This window comes from Astatotilapia calliptera, chromosome 7 (genome assembly GCF_964374335.1).
Source record: "Astatotilapia calliptera chromosome 7, fAstCal68.1, whole genome shotgun sequence".
In the NCBI taxonomy this organism is placed as follows: domain Eukaryota; kingdom Metazoa; phylum Chordata; class Actinopteri; order Cichliformes; family Cichlidae; genus Astatotilapia; species Astatotilapia calliptera.
The window spans coordinates 1,889,783-1,905,845 of NC_137428.1; the positions used below are offsets into that span (position 1 = coordinate 1,889,783).

The 16,063-nt window shown below is 43.6% G+C and overlaps 1 protein-coding gene across 3 annotated transcripts in view; it reads left to right on the top strand.

Moving 5' to 3' along the window:
• Window positions 1–16,063, top strand: part of immp2l (inner mitochondrial membrane peptidase subunit 2) — a 215,565-nt gene that overhangs the window by 173,032 nt on the left and 26,470 nt on the right. For all 3 annotated transcript variants that reach the window (XM_080303342.1, XM_026172424.2, XM_026172421.2), the window contains one exon: window positions 5,009–5,074. In XM_080303342.1, coding sequence (XP_080159468.1) covers window positions 5,009–5,074 — 66 coding nt within the window. The remainder of the gene's footprint in view (window positions 1–5,008; window positions 5,075–16,063) is intronic.

Consider the following 16,063-nt stretch of genomic DNA (forward strand, 5'->3'; position numbering starts at 1 on the left):
AGATTTATCATTTTTTGGAAACTCCATTTCTCAGATGCTTGTGGGGGACTTTTCTTGAAAAATAAATACAGTCTGTAACATTCATTCACGTCTGCGTGCAAATAGAGACTGGACCTCTAAAAAGGACATGGACACAGCTTCTGGGTCTGCAAGGTGAAGCTAATGAAAGTGTCTTAAACAGACAGGCTTTCTAGTGACCAGCAGGGGGCGACTCGTGTGTTTCAGGAGGACGGCATGTTGTATAGAAGTGTAGAGGAAAATGAGCCTACTGCTGTTTTGATCTCTGACCTCAGTTAACACAGCTCATGAGTTTATGGTCTCAGTTACTGAATACAACATGATTATTTTATTATTTTCAATATTAGAGCTAAAAAAAGACGAAGTTTTGGTTTTGTCAGATCCACCGCTCGCTTCAAAACACAAAGATGACGTTTGGGCTTCAAGCTCGTGCTTCTGTAACCAACATGTGACATCACAGTGGCTGTGTCCATCTTTAGTTACAGTCTGTGTGTGAACAGGTTAGTGGGAGGCGCCTTTGTCCTCTAAGGTAAAATGAAAGTGCGGTGAACTGCTGCCTGCACGCTGTTCATCACCGCCACATGTTCACTGCCTCAGTTTAGCTGAAGATAAACACACAATCCAGGAGACGCTGTTAATAAGACTTAAATCAGAGGAAAGAGCTCTTTCATACATTACAATAATCGTGTTCATTCAGCGCTGCTGTCCTGAGGGTTTGCCCCGCCTCACTGCTTTGGGACTGTTGGTGGAACATAAATGGGCAGCGGTGTGTCCTGATGAGTCGGTGGTCCGAACAGCAAACTTCAGCATCTGTGGCTCGATTTCCTGTTTGATGTCAGCTCCATGATGAGCGATTAATAAAAAAAATTTAGCTTTTAGTTTGTTGTTTTTTGATGATCAGATAAAGAATCACTCATTCTTCCACGTTAGATGCTGTTGATTAAAGAAAAGCTGAAATGTGCAGCGTGTTTGAATCCAGTGTGATCTGATTCGTCTCTACAGCTGTAACGAGCCAGAGTAACAGCTGAGCTTGGGTAGTTTGGTTTGTAGTGTTGCAGCTGGTTGAGTAAGGCAGTGAATCAGAGATCGATTCCTGTCAGAGCTTCATCACATAAAAGAGACAAAAGAGAAAAAACAGCAGAGATTATTCAAGCCTGATAACCCGACTTATCCCAGCAGGGTCTCGCAGTGATTCAGAGAGCTGCTTATCTTCTCAGGAGTGTTCGGCTTTCTGTGTTTTCACGAGTCGCCATAAATGTTCAGCGGGGTCAGGGGTCACCGCTGTATCTCTGTGCTGCTGTACAGTCACTGAGCTCTGCCTGGTGTTTATCAGCACTGTCTGTGAACTACTGTCTGTGTCTTAGCTGAGGCTGTGCAGGACTTGTTGACCATCAACACGCTTGGTTAAGCTTGGTTAAGAAACTGGTTGGCTACCAGTTGGTAACCACCTGAGATCACCAGTCTTTGGGGAAAATGAGCGTTCCCAGACCAGTTGCTGGGTGGTTGCTGGCAGTTGCTGTGAAATCAATTGCTAATCACCAGCCATGCAGGCCTAAAGACCAGTCAGTGATGCCATAGTAACCACCAGTTACCAGGGCAAAACTAGTTGGTGAGTGGCTGCAGAAAGTTTCTTGCTTTTGCTACGTGAGATTGGTTGCAAAGAGTAAAAGCTGTGCTTTTAGTGAGCTGGTTTCAGCAGAAAGGCACAACTTTTATTCCATTCCCAGTTTGCATCGCACTCTTTGGCTTCACATCTACTTGGCAAGTAATTTGTGTTCAGACAAGTCTTCAATGCAAAGTACTGGTAACCACGGCAATCTGCTAGAAACCAAAGCCAGCACAACGAGGTTTTCTATGCAGCAACTGGTTTATCCAGCAACCAGTCGCCATGCCGTCAGGAAATAGACATTTTTACTTAGCAACAGGAGGTTAGAGTTCTTCATATTGGTTCAAAAATAAAATAAAATTTTATTTTTAAAGCAAGGATCTGGGAATATTGTTTCAACATAAGATAAAATAACCTGTGTCATCGGTGTCAGCCCACCTCTGGATGAACTCTGTTGCCCCCACAGTTCACGTTCAATCGGAGCTGGAGATGGAACATGAACATGAGATTAATGTTTCCTGCTTTTCAACACTGCCACTTCTTTTGTTGGGGGGGTCAGGCAGAGGTTACTTGCAAAGTCGTGATGACCATCACAAAAGATCGGACTGGATGACGGCACCGCCTCTGTGAGGGGAAGCTGTAGCAGCAGCAGTAGTTTGATGTATAAAGTAAACTATGCAGTAGACTGGCCTATAACCACAGAGCGATGTGTGACCACGCTCTGCACATGCGTGTGGACGTTAACCTGCCGCTGCGAGCCATGCTCTGACCACGCTCTGCATGTCGTCACCTATTTACCTCCACATTTGCTCTTGTTTCCCCTCAAAGAAGTGGTTCAGAGACCTAACTGTATTTCTGGCTACTCCTGCTGTTAAACTGGGTCTTTTTATTTAGTAAATTTTTATCTGTAAAAGAAGCTGTTTCTCTCTCAGTGGTCAGTGGTTGATGTATTGATCTTCTGGTGGTGTGATCACTTTGAATCAGACAGACTAGTTTCCTAGTCCTATTTTTATCATCTACTTTCTACAAAATGTTTTAGAGCTCCATACATGATTCACTCAGAAGTATTCATTCAGTGCAGCCACGATCTGACTCTGAGAAAGCTCTGCTCAGAATAACAACCGGGCTTCTCATTCTGAGTACTGATCCCATCCTCCCATCCATCCATCCATCCATCCATCCATCCTCCCATCCTCCCATCCATCCATCCATCTATCCATCCATCCATCCTCCCATCCTCCCATCCATCCATCCATCCATCCTCCCATCCATCCATCCTCCCATCCATCCACCCATCCATCCATCCATCCATCCATCCATCCTCCCATCCTCCCATCCATCCATCCATCCATCCATCCATCCATCCATCCACCCATCCATCCATCCATCCATCCATCCATCCATCCATCCTCCCATCCATCCATCCATCCTCCCATCCATCCATCCTCCCACCCATCCTCCCATCCATCCACCCATCCATCCATCCATCCATCCATCCTCCCATCCATCCATCCTCCCACCCATCCATCCATCCATCCATCCATCCATCCATCCATCCATCCATCCATCCTCCCATCCTCCCATCCATCCATCCATCCATCCTCCCATCCATCCTCCCATCCATCCACCCATCCATCCATCCATCCATCCTCCCATCCATCCTCCCATCCATCCATCCATCCATCCACCCATCCATCCATCCATCCTCCCATCCATCTATCCATCCTCCCATCCATCCATCCTCCCATCCATCCATCCTCCCATCCATCCATCCTCCCATCATCCATCCATCCTCCCATCCTCCCATCCATCCATCCTCCCATCATCCATCCATCCATCCATCCTCCCATCCATCCACCCATCCATCCTCCCTCCCATCATCCATCCATCCATCCATCCATCCATCCTCCCATCCATCCATCCATCCTCCCATCCATCCACCCATCCACCCATCCACCCATCCATCCATCCATCCAAGCTCCTCCCATCCATCCATCCTCCCATCATCCATCCATCCTCCCATCATCCATCCATCCATCCATCCATCCTCCCATCCATCCATCCTCCCATCATCCATCCATCCATCCTCCCATCCATCCTCCCTCCCATCATCCATCCATCCATCCATCCTCCCATCATCCATCCATCCATCCTCCCATCCATCCATCCATCCTCCCATCCATCCATCCATCCTCCCATCCATCCACCCATCCAAGCTCCTCCCAAATAACTGAATTTCTAACCATCTCTACAGAAGAGGCCAGCCACTCTTTGGAGGAAGCTCATTTCCGCCGACTGTATCTGTGATCCATCTAAGCTGCTTTCTCAGAGAGATGTATTGGACCTCAGCACAATGACACCTGCTGGTCTGAGTCTGGTCTTTTAGCTTAAAATGTTTTTGTGAACAAGTTCTTATGATATGGTAAAATAGAGAATTTTTATGATAAATCGATGAGATTGGGGAGTGGATCCTGCTAAACCAATCATTTGACATATTGCTTCATAGAAATGATACGACCTCCATACATGTCCAAAATGTTAGCATGTTTGCTGCCACGTCAAAATAAGTTGGTGAAATTGAGATTCTGAGGTTTTGTGCATGATTCTGGTTTAACACCATGGATGTGGGCACTGGGAAGGTGCCTCCTCTTCAGAGACTGAATGTGTCCTCTGTTTCCCGACAGAATTAACATCACCACCTCTGCGGCTTATTTTTCTGTTTCATGTTGGTGACTTTGTACCAGAAGTCTCTAAATACGTTCTTGATCAAATGCTTTTTAAAACATCAAACAAAGACACGTGTGTTTAATTACTCACCTGCCATAACCTAAATCAGCGGTCCCCAACCCCCGGGCCTCGGACCGGTACCAGTCTGTGAGTCGTTTGGTACCGGGCCGCGAGAGTTGAGGCTCAGGTGTGAAATTTTTGGTTTTCAGGGTTTTTATCGGTTTCTAGCGTTATTTTATTATCGTTTTTATCATTAACTCGGATTGCATCCATCCTTCGCCCCCAGGCACCTCCTCCAGCTCAACCAGGATGGGATTTTAGACACTTTGTGTAAAGTTGAGACAGGTGGCATGTCTCACAAAGTGGCATCATTTCAAGCCCTGGGGTGATAGCTTTCCTGGTTTTCCAGATTTACTTAAATTTTGACAGATTTGCAACTCAGATCTTTAGTCACACCCGCGTGCACTTTTTGAACAAATCATAAAATAACATATATGATGACGTCAGGTAAAAAGATGCTGCAGCCTCAGACTTGATCTGAACAGAGCTGTTTCCACAGTTTACTACAACACGCTTGTAAGATTTTAATGTGGCTGTTTTCCTGTTTGGGTTTTATGCTTATTGCCTTTAATGTATTTATATTTATTGCTCCCTCAGGTCCCCGAGGAATCCAAAGCAGAAGATCATCAAACGGGTCATTGGCCTGGAGGGAGACTTCATCAGGTAGGAAGAAGCTTCTTTTTTCTTTGCTGAAAATCCAACCGAGGCGTCGCAATTACAGCAGCAGCTACAGCGTTTCACATCAGATCTGTGCTGCGAGGGAGCGAACGTGTCGCCGCATCGTGCTGCAGTCGAGACATTCGCTTCACCAGACGAACTTCTAATCAGAGCAGCTGGCATCACCTCATGGTGAAAATAAATCACTAGCGTGTTCTCACGTGAGCACAAACTCTTCACTACATTTAGAAACAGACTTTTGTTGTCACCATATTTTTAGTCTTTATGATGACGGGACACGTCCTTCCTGCCAGTCTGAGACTCTCAGACTCTGATTATCTGCAGGTGGTCTACGCGTTGTAATTAAACGGACGTAACAGTAACGTTCCTCTATTTGAATAACTGTCACCTTTAGGTGTGTCTCTCTTTATGTGGGACTGCATAACATTTTAATGTCTTATCCTTCTGTCACACACACTGAGACAGTATCCCGTATTTCGATCGGCTCTTGTTTACAAAATAGTCTAATTAAAAAAGGTATTTAATCAGAGAGTGAAACATCTTTTTGCTAATCACTTTAACTCAGTGGAAAAACAGCATGCAGTGAAGGAGCAGAAGCCGTATCTTTACTGCCAGACACCCATCTGTTAGCCCACGGACAAAGCTGCTGAGAGTGAACTTCTTTGGGGAGGAGCAGGAGTGGACGCTGGGATGTCCAGCTGTGGCGAGGCCCACACAAAGCTTAAAGATACAGAGCATGCTCCTGCAAGGTAACCGCCGGAGATGGCAGGAGGCCCAGATAACAAACACAGGGCATAACCTAAAACTGGGAAGATCCACATGGGAGTCACAGGGTTGATACCTAAGGTAGACTAGGTCACTGATAGATAGAAAACAGTCCACTAACCAGTAATAAACAGGCTTCCTCCGTAGTGTCCAAGTGAAGTGTCTCTAAATGGTCCAGATAAAGGTAACAAAAACACCATGAAAGATAAAAGAATAATTATCAAAAAAAGAACAAAATCCTTCTGACCAGCCAATGATGGCACCTCCCCTTCTCCGAAACACCATGTACCCCCCAGTGTGCCACCCCCAGAGGACCCGTCTTTTATTTCTGTTCATATTTTCATTTTCATTCATTCATTTCTTTTCTCTCTTTCCCTCCTCCTCCTCCTTCCTCTCAGTATTATTTTAGTTATTCTCAGTGTTAGTAGAAGTAGTTCAATTCAATTCAGTTTATTTACACAGCGCCAAATCACAACAGCAGTCGCCTCAAGGTGCTTTATATTGTCAGGTAGATCCTACAATAATACATACAGAGAAAAGCCCAACAATCATATGACCCCCTATGAGCAGCACTTTGGCGACAGTGGGAAGGAAAAACTCCCTTTTAACAGGAAGAAACCTCCGGCAGAACCAGGCTCAGGGAGGGGCGGGGCCATCTGCTGTGATTGGTTGGGGTGAGAGAAGGAAGACAGAAGGAAGAAGCACCCTCACAAGTGTACGGTGTGAGGCTGGCCCATAGCGTGCCTCACCTCTTGTCTTATGAGAGCTGGGATAGGCTTGGATAAGCTCTTAAGAAAGTGGAAGTAAAAGGAAAGACAACAACATGAGGGTTGGTCCTTCAAAATAAAACAGGAAGTAAATCAAAGTTGGAGAACACAGGAGGCAAAAGAATAAATAAAATCCAAGAATGTGTGTTTAACCACACAAAGGACGAGTAAAGACCAAGGAAAATGGAAGCAGAAGCAGATAACAGACAAACCATCACAAAGAGAGGTCGGCGATCCTGATCTGATCACCTTGGTGTTGGAGGAACTAACTTTTCCATCATCTGCTAACACAGCTGAAACTGTAAGACCACACTTTAAGAAAAAAGGTTTAAAATGTGTGTCGCGTGCTTCATGTGTTCCTGCCATAACATCAGAGTTGCATTCATTTCTCAGAAATTAAAAACAGCTGTGGGGAATCACAGGAGGTGGAAATTTTAATTGTTTTTGCAGTTTTCACCGACTTTTCCCTGATAACTCCTAGTTTAATGAAAAATGTAGGCAGACGCGAACTTGCCATTAATTTCATAACCGCTTCATTCTCATCTCTTTTCGTCGCCTCCAACTGAATAATGAAAACAAGCGAAATAAACGAATGTGCCAGCGTTCGTCAGATTCAGCCCAACTTAATGAGTCAGGGGTTACTGAGTGACATTTACAACAACTGAATGTGTCGCAATAACTCACAGAAAACATGGAAAAGTGTCTGAAAAGCTCTTATGAGTGGTATAAATCAGCACACGACTACGCCCCTTAAAACATGACTTTTTCCTGCTTTTTGTGATGATTAAAAGTGAAATAATACAGAGAGACATTTAAGCCATAAATTAAATTATTTATGTTTGCAGTCAAAGACTTTCTTCTAATTCTGTGATGTTTTTGCACATATATTTACCTCCACAGGAACGGTTTTCTATATTTCAACATAAATCACCTCAAACTAAAAAGTTGTGAATTTCATATTGATGATAAAAGTCTTGCAAGGTGCTTTATGTAATATTTGAGACACTCCAACATGAGGAAGAACTGGGTCCGGCTCAAGCAAGGGCAGAAGGATGCGAAATAAGGAACCTCGACTGGAGTTTGGGGGGAAAGAGAGGAAGGAGGAGCATGGAGAGACCACAAAGAACAAACACGATGCAAGATGGCAATAACATACAGTCTGTTTGTGATAGTACAACAATTAATGGATATTGTTCACCAAAAATTGCAAGTCTGTTGCCATCTGTGGAAAATCTATTATTGTCTACATCAGAAAGGCACAGTAAAAATTCAGAATCGAGCCAGAACATCATAGATCGTAGCTTTGAAACTCAAACTCAGAACTTCCTCCACAAATCATCATGTCGTAGCTGCAGAATCGGATTTAACTGAAATATGATATAGATGCTCAGCAACATTGCTGTTAGATAGCAACATAACCATACCATACTGGAATACAACCAGTTGCCAATAGCTGGATCGAGTTCCACAGACTGACTCAGATTGATTGCAACCTGCTGGAAATCTGAGTTTATGAGTTAGACAGCAGTAAATTGCAATCCTTTGCCAAAATGCTACGTCCAGGTGAGCAGAATCAACTTTTGGGGGGATTTGAAGCCTAATCTTGAAAGTAGAGATAGTGTCTGTCTCCTGAATCCAAACTGGAAGCTGGTTCCACAGAAGAGGGGCCTGAAAACTGAAGGCTCTGCCTCCCATTCTACTTTTAAATACTCTAGGAACAACAAGTAGGCCTGCAGAGCGAGAGCCAAGTGCTCTAATAGGGTGATATGGTACTACAAGGTCATTTAGGTATGATCATTGAATACTGTGTGAAAAGGATTCTTGATTTCATAGGGAGCCAGTGAAGAGAAGCTAACAGCCAATCAATACTGAAAGTAACACCTGTGTGAACCAAAGACAGGCTGAAATTTAAGACATTAGACTTGCTCGTTAATTCCACTGATGCTTGATTCTTCCCCCGGTTTGCCTCATGTGTAGTTGTTAGGGGCATGAACCCTGGACTTCAGTGAGACATCTTGCCTCTGGGTCTACAGAAAACTAAATACAAGAATAGAAAAATTAAAAGGAGGAAAAAAGTAGAATCAGAATCATGTGATGAATGAATCTTTGGTTTTTTTTGCTATTTATAGAAAACTTGAAAGGCTTCTAACACTTTATCCTGAACATCTCGTTCTCACGTTAGAGTTTCCTTCACATTTTTAAACATCCTGAACAAGCAGAGTCTCCAATCATCACTACTGTTGATAGAAAACACCTGCTCCTCCTCCTGGTGCAGCTTTTGTAAGTAAGTAAAGTAAGTAAAATTTTATTTATATAGCACATTTCTAGATAGACATCACAAAGTGCTTTACAGATATAACAGATTAAAAGACAAAAAACAAACAAAGTTAACAAAAAGCAATTTAAAAAAGATAAGTTTTTAGCTGTTTTTTAAAAGTAATCAATGAATCAACGGATCGTAGGTCCTGAGGAAGGGAGTTCCAAAGTCGAGCGGCCACAGTAGCACAAGCTCTATCACCCCTAGTTTTCAGTCTCGTATACTGAATGACAAGTAGGCCCTGACTACTCGACCTCAGAGACCTACTAGGGGCATAGGGCTGCAAAAGTTCAATAATATATGGTGGTGCTTGTTGTTGAAGAGCCTTAAAAGTTAAAACCAAAATCTTAAAATGGACTCTAAATTCGACAGGAAGCCAATGTAACTGCATGAGCAACGGTGTTATATGTGAATATTTAGAAACTTTCGTCAAAAGTCTTGCTGCAGCATTCTGAACGATCTGCAGACGCTCCAAAGAACCTTTGTTTAAACAAGTAAACAGGAAATTGCAATAGTCCAGTCGTGATGAAATAAAAGCATGAATAACAATCTCGAGTTCGGTATAGGATATTATAGAGCTCAATTTAGAGATATTTCTTAAATGATAAAAGCAGGACCGAACAAGAGATTTGACATGACTATCTAACGTAAGAGCAGGATCAAGGATAATCCCTAAGTTCCTGACAGATGGTTTTACAAACGCTGAAAGAGGACCAAGAGCATTTATTATACTGGGTCTATGTCTATCTGGGGCGCATAAGAGGACTTCGGTTTTATTTTCATTTAGTTGGAGGAAGTTTTCAGCCATCCAGCCTTTAATGGTTTCCAAGCACACATTTAAAAGCCGCAGCTTAGAAACCTCCTCCGGCTTAAAAGATATATAGAGTTGGATATCGTCCGCATAACAATGGTAAAAAAATATCCTCAAAAGGGCTCAGAATGTGCTGGAGAGGGAGTAAATAAACTAAAAACAGTAATGGCCCCAGCACAGAGCCTTGTGGCACACCAAAAGACAGAGATGCAGAAGATGATCTATACTTAGAAACTGCCACAGAGGAAAATCGGTCAGAGAGATACGAGGAGAACCATTTCAATGCAGTCCCAGAGACACCGACCCAGTATTTCAACCTGTTAAGTAAAATAAAATGGTCAACAGTATCAAAGGCCACCGTAAGATCCAACATTAAGAGAACAGAACATTTACCTGCATCACTTTGTAACAGAATATCATTAGAAGGGCTGTTTCAGTGGAATGAACTTTACGAAAGCCCGACTGAAATTTGTCGAAAATACTATAATTATCTAAGACTGCTGTAAGCTGCTTAGCCACGATCTTCTCTAAAATCTTAGCGATTACCGGAATTTTTGAAATTGGTCTATAATTGCTAGGGAGAGATGGGTCCAGCATAGGCTTTTTTAACAAAGGATGAATAACAGCAGTTTTAAAATAAGCAGGGACTATGCCTGAAGCCAAAGAGGTATTAATTATAGTAAGAATGCAAGGACCAGTAGAGTAAAAGACATTTTTGAATAGTGATGCAGGTAACACATCAAGAGAGCAAGCGGATAATTTTGTTGCACTAACTATTTTTTCCAACTCTGGTAGTGAAACAGGTGAAAAACCTTCTAAAACAACAGGCCGAGCTGGCGTGGGAGCAGACAGCGCAGACGCTGAAAAAGACAAGTTTTTCCTTATGTTGCTAATTTTTTCTAAAAAGAAAGCAAGAAAAGTTTCACAATCTTCAACAGAAGAAATAATAGCAGCAGGTGGAGCAGGAGTAATAATATTAGTAATAGTATCAAATAAAACTTTAGGATTACCTCTGCTCTTTGCAACCAACTGAGAAAAGTAAGCAGCCCTCGCAACTCTAATAGCACTGTTAAAGGAGGCTAAAAGATCCTTTAAATAGAGGAGATGAACATTTAAGTGCGTTTTCCTCCATAACCGCTCGGCTTTACGACAATTTCGTTTTATAAGACGAATGTTGTCATTTAACCAGGGTACAGACTTAGAAACAAGCACAGGTCTCATTTTAATCGGACAGATTTCATCTAAGATCGAAAGACAATGATAATTGAATAGATCTATAGAAAAATCAACATCGTTTTGTGGGGATAATGTTAAATTAAAAGCATCAGAGAACTTCTGTGCTGTGGAGGGGTTTATAGCACGGGAAATGACTGTCCGATGAACAGGAGACATAGGCTCGCAAAAAGACATATTAAAAAAGACACAATAATGGTCAGAGATAAAAATGTCCTTAGAACAAATAAAATCAATATTCAGACCCAAAGAAAAGACAAGGTCCAGTGTATGGCCTTTGTTGTGTGTGGGGCCAGATACATGTTGGATAAAATGAATTCATAATGCTGGTAAAACCCCTAGCAAAGGGTTCGGACTCATCATCGACATGTATATTAAAATCTCCCACAAGAAGCAATTTAGACAATCTCATAGTAGAGGACAGAAAATCACTAAACTCAGCTAAGAACGAGCTGTTTGGGCCAGGAGGGCGATAAACCAGTGCACAGTGAAAAGGATCCTTCTTTCCGATTTTGATGAGCTGCAGCTCAAAAGACAGAAAGTGTCCAACTTTCACTGGATGGCAGTCTAAACGGCTCCGATATGCCACCGCGAGGCCTCCTCCACGACCAGATCCTCGAGGCTGGCTAATGACAGCGAAGCCGTTTGGGCACATTTCAATAGTAGACGAATAATCCGAACCCCGTTGCCAGGTCTCAGTCAAAAACAGGAAGTCCAGATTTTTAGAAACAATAAAATCGTTAAGCACAAACGATTTATTCGCCAAAGATTGGGCATTAAAGAGCGCCATAGACAGCGGGGTGAAAACATTGTTGTTGGTAGAAGCTCGAGTTTCTCGAGCTAAAGGGCGTAAATTCCCGAGATCAGAGCCTTCATGTTCATATATTCCACTCACCGAGGGGATAAAAAACCAGTCAGCAGAAGAGTTTGGATGAACCCTTCTGAGATAACACGACCTCGGAGAGCCAGGCCCCCTCTATCCAAGTGGGGCCTTGGGAGACGGGTTCCTCTCCATATAGCTGTCATGTGCATAGGCAACAGAAAACGCCCAACATCGCTTTCTAATCAGCCCCCGCCGCCAAAGGAGCCTAAACTTCACCTGGCTGCCTGATCTCTTTCCTCTTCTTCTCCGTAGTCTACGGGGAACGCTGAAAGCGCTGGCCGAAGATTCAGTCACAGGCAGAGGGTGGAAGGTACCAGAGGAATGCGGGAAAAAGTGTGGAGAATGGAAAGTCCCACAAAAGGAAGAGGAAAAAACATCTTTGGCCGTCATTGACGAACGGATGGATAATAGCGTCAGACGGTCGTAGACCAATGCAGCCAGAACATCATTAAAACAGTTAAAAAAACAGCAGAGTAGAGAGAAAAAACACAACAATAGAGCGAAAACGGCTACACCCGACAGCGGCAAAGCCAAACACAGGCGCCATCATGCCAGAGGTGATGGCCGGAGAAGACCATGTGGCCTGACAGAAGTGGACTGAAACTGACTTTACTCCTACACAGCACCCATGCTATCTTGCATAGATGGAGCGCTTTAGGTTGAAGTTGTAAAATGTTGCTTTTTTTGTTTCTTTCTTTGTTTTTTGTTGCCTTTTGCTGTCATCATGCCTTTTGCTGTCAAGAACATCATCTCTGTAGTGTACGCGGGGAGTAAATCCTCTCCCATCGGCAGAGTTTTTGCTCCTCTGTCAGTCCCAGAAGACGCCAACGTCTCTGCGACGACACTTTCAGACTGACTCACAAAAGATCAGGTCCATCCTGTCGCTGTGGCGGGTGTTTGATGGACAGGAGAGGGGATAACTGTGGATGTCTGTGACATTGTTGATTCATCAACCTCGGGCTTCAGATGAAGAATCAAAGTGTTTATACATTAAAACTGATTTTTGTCAGTTGTCATCAGAACTCTTTGTCTCCCAGAAAAGCATAAAGTCCAGAGCCGGCTGCTCCTCCTTTGTCTGTTTGGTTTCATCCAGTTTGCTCCTCTCTGCCCTCCGTTACTTCCTGAAACTCTGAAAGTCTTTATAAAAATCCTCACCCATTTCAGAGTTTTCCTGACTTTGTCGGCTCTAAATCTTTTCTTCATGGAGTATTTTCCACCATTCCAGGATCTCTTCCTGTTTTGTTTTCTCCAGACTTTTTGGCCTCAGTATTTCTCTCCACCGTCTTCATTGAATATTCGCTCTCATCAGCCACCTGCCTTACATCAGCTCAATCTTCAGCCTCTGAGTTTCCAGGATATATTTTTTAATGCATGAAATTGCTTTACGTAGTGGACGTGAAGCGATACGTTCATATATTCACCAGCTTATTGTCAGACACACTTTATCTGACACCATTTGTGGAGGCCAGTTGCACCCTCTGTTTGACCACTCGTTTGACGATGGCCTGTGGTCACACAGCTGCGTGCCTCAGCTGTGTTTGAACAGCCAGGCTTGCTATTCAAAGAAGTTATCACAACCGGAAAAAACGATGCCCTGAAACTGTGAGAAAATGAACCAAGCGGATAACAAGAAAAAACCCTTCTGGCATGAGTGTTGCGTTGGTGTTAAAACGGCGGGCGCCACGGTTCGTGCAGTTCGTGGTTAAGACACCTCAGGAAGTGACGGGAACACGGGAGTTCTGACACTCGGGGACAAACTCATGGTGCACGACCCTGTGAATGTGGACTACGAGCACTCTCGCTGCCTGATACTCGGATGCTGCAGACTCTTCCACTAAGCTTGTGAGCCGTAGCTTTCATCAGCAGCGATTTAAAGGAGAACCATGCCCTGATTCATCTGTGAAGGTTCTCAATCATCCAGGTGATCGAAGTCTAAGGAGCTTGGAAAGAAAAGTGTGCAGATGTGTTTCTTAACAAGCTCCTTACACACAGATTCAAACTGAGCAGCATTTCAGCTTTTTTATACATCAGATCACAGGATCAACCCTTTTTTTAAAGTTTTTCAAGCATCCTTCAGCTTTTACGCATTTATCCAGCCATGTGCACACCGGCTGAAGGCTGCGTCATTCCACCAGTGTGTTTCTAGTTCCCAGGTTGTAAATTTCTTCTGGATTCTTGTCAACCTAGCAAAGTCAAACCAGAGAAAAACCAGAACTTTGATTGATTGATTGATTTCTGGAGAAATTTGTTCTTTCTTCTTTTTCTCCATCCATCCATCTTCTTCTACTTCCTTAATTCAGGGTCGTGGGGGCTGGAGCCTATCAGCTTGCGCCCTGGACAGGTCGCCAGTCTGTTGCAGGGTTTCCTCTCCCATTAACCGTCTCACATTATGATTCATGGGTAGACACACTACTCACCAACACTTTGTACACTGTTTAACTTTTTAAACTGCGTCATTCAGGTATGTGGCTGGTATGTGAGGCTGTTTCACGGCCTGCTGGACCTTTACTTCCCATCGTTCACCTCCTCTCTTTTACATTTCGAGCCTCAATGTTCAACATTTTCTTTTCTTTTCTTTTTCTTTAGATTAAAGTGTTTGTCTACAAGATGCATCACTTTATTGCATTGACTATAAAGCGGCTCCCGCTGATAATGGGAGCAGAATTGTTGGCATCATGTGTTGTGCTGCATTTACCAGGAGGCTGAACGCATTAGAGAAAAGGATTTTGGTGCAGCACACCATGAAACTAACATGTCAGAGTGCTGAGAGCAGTGTCGAGCTTTTTTTTCTCTTTCTTGCCTCAAACTGAAACTAGTCGTGTACAGCAAGGACCCAACACGCAGATGGGATCACAGCAAAGGCTTACCAGAAACTCGTGTGATGCCAGTCGACTCGAGCATGTACACACATCAGATAAACAGTGGAGGCTTACGAGTCTCGAGCAGCTCTGCAAAATTAAAATGTGGAAAGATGTACGAGTCAGTTGGATCATTTATAAATCCGAGCCTGTGATACGTAAAATGTCAGGTTGGAGTTTAAACTTCCTCTTAGTGCTCGTGGTTCTTTACACCTCAGGTACTCCCAGCCCAAGCAGCCATCACGTTACGTAGTGCAGTAAAACCCAGTCTCCCTCACAGGGTTGCTTCATGTCATTGAGATTTGCAGCATTTATTCATGCACGGCTCTCTGAGCTCTGCAGCAGCTCGATTCTTTCCTTTTTCAGCCGTTCTGTTGATGACCCGCTTTGGTCCAAGCTTCAGCTGTGGGACTGACGGGTTGGAGGAAACCTTTTGGTGCATTATGGACACAAATCTGCTATTTAAATCAGATCGAATTGTCCTGATGCTACATTAAGTCTTGAAATTGCACCACTGAACCAATGTAAAGAACACGTGAAAGTTAGGCTGCAGATTGCTATTTATATATTCTTGTATGAGTGCACTGTGTGTGTGTGTGTGTGTGTGTGTGTGTGTGTGTGTGTGTGTGTGTGTGTGTGTGTGTGTGTGTGTGTGTGTGTGTGTGTGTGTGTGTGTGTGTGTGTGTGTGTGTGAGAGAGACTGAGTCATGCTCTTTTTCCTGGATATCCTTCAGGAGGAAGTGGGAGCTGTTCTCAGCCCTGTTACGCAGCGTTCTCGTGAGGAAATGAGCTCCACAGTTCAGTTAATGAGACACAGCAGGGGAACAGAGCAGCCCCGGCTACTGGCTCTAATACAGCAACTTCCTAAACATCACCGTCTGAACGTTAGACGGCCTTTTATTTATTACCGAGAGCATCGTGTCCCCAGACATTCTCTGTGGCCATTAGCATCACTGTCTTTATTTTTAACCTGTAAATTCAAAGAAAAGAAACTTTGGCAAACTCTCAAATCATGAAACCTTTGGCTGAGTTTATTTTCATCGACATAGGGACATGACACCGACTTGGACTGGTTTTGACAGCCCATAGTAACCATACTATGGAAAGTCTACTACCTCGTGAAGCAAATCTTCTTGGGATTGACCAGCCTTGTTTGGAGCTGTCTCATGCAGTGTAAATGGACTAGCTCTTCTACAGCACTTTTATACCCTACAGGCTTACAATTAAGAACTGACAGACATAAGAAGTTTGAAGGACTGCTAGAGGCCAACATATTCGCTTCTGATGCAGTTTAAGCAACAAAATTTCTTGGTCAGGTTTGCCCAACAAAGATATGTGGT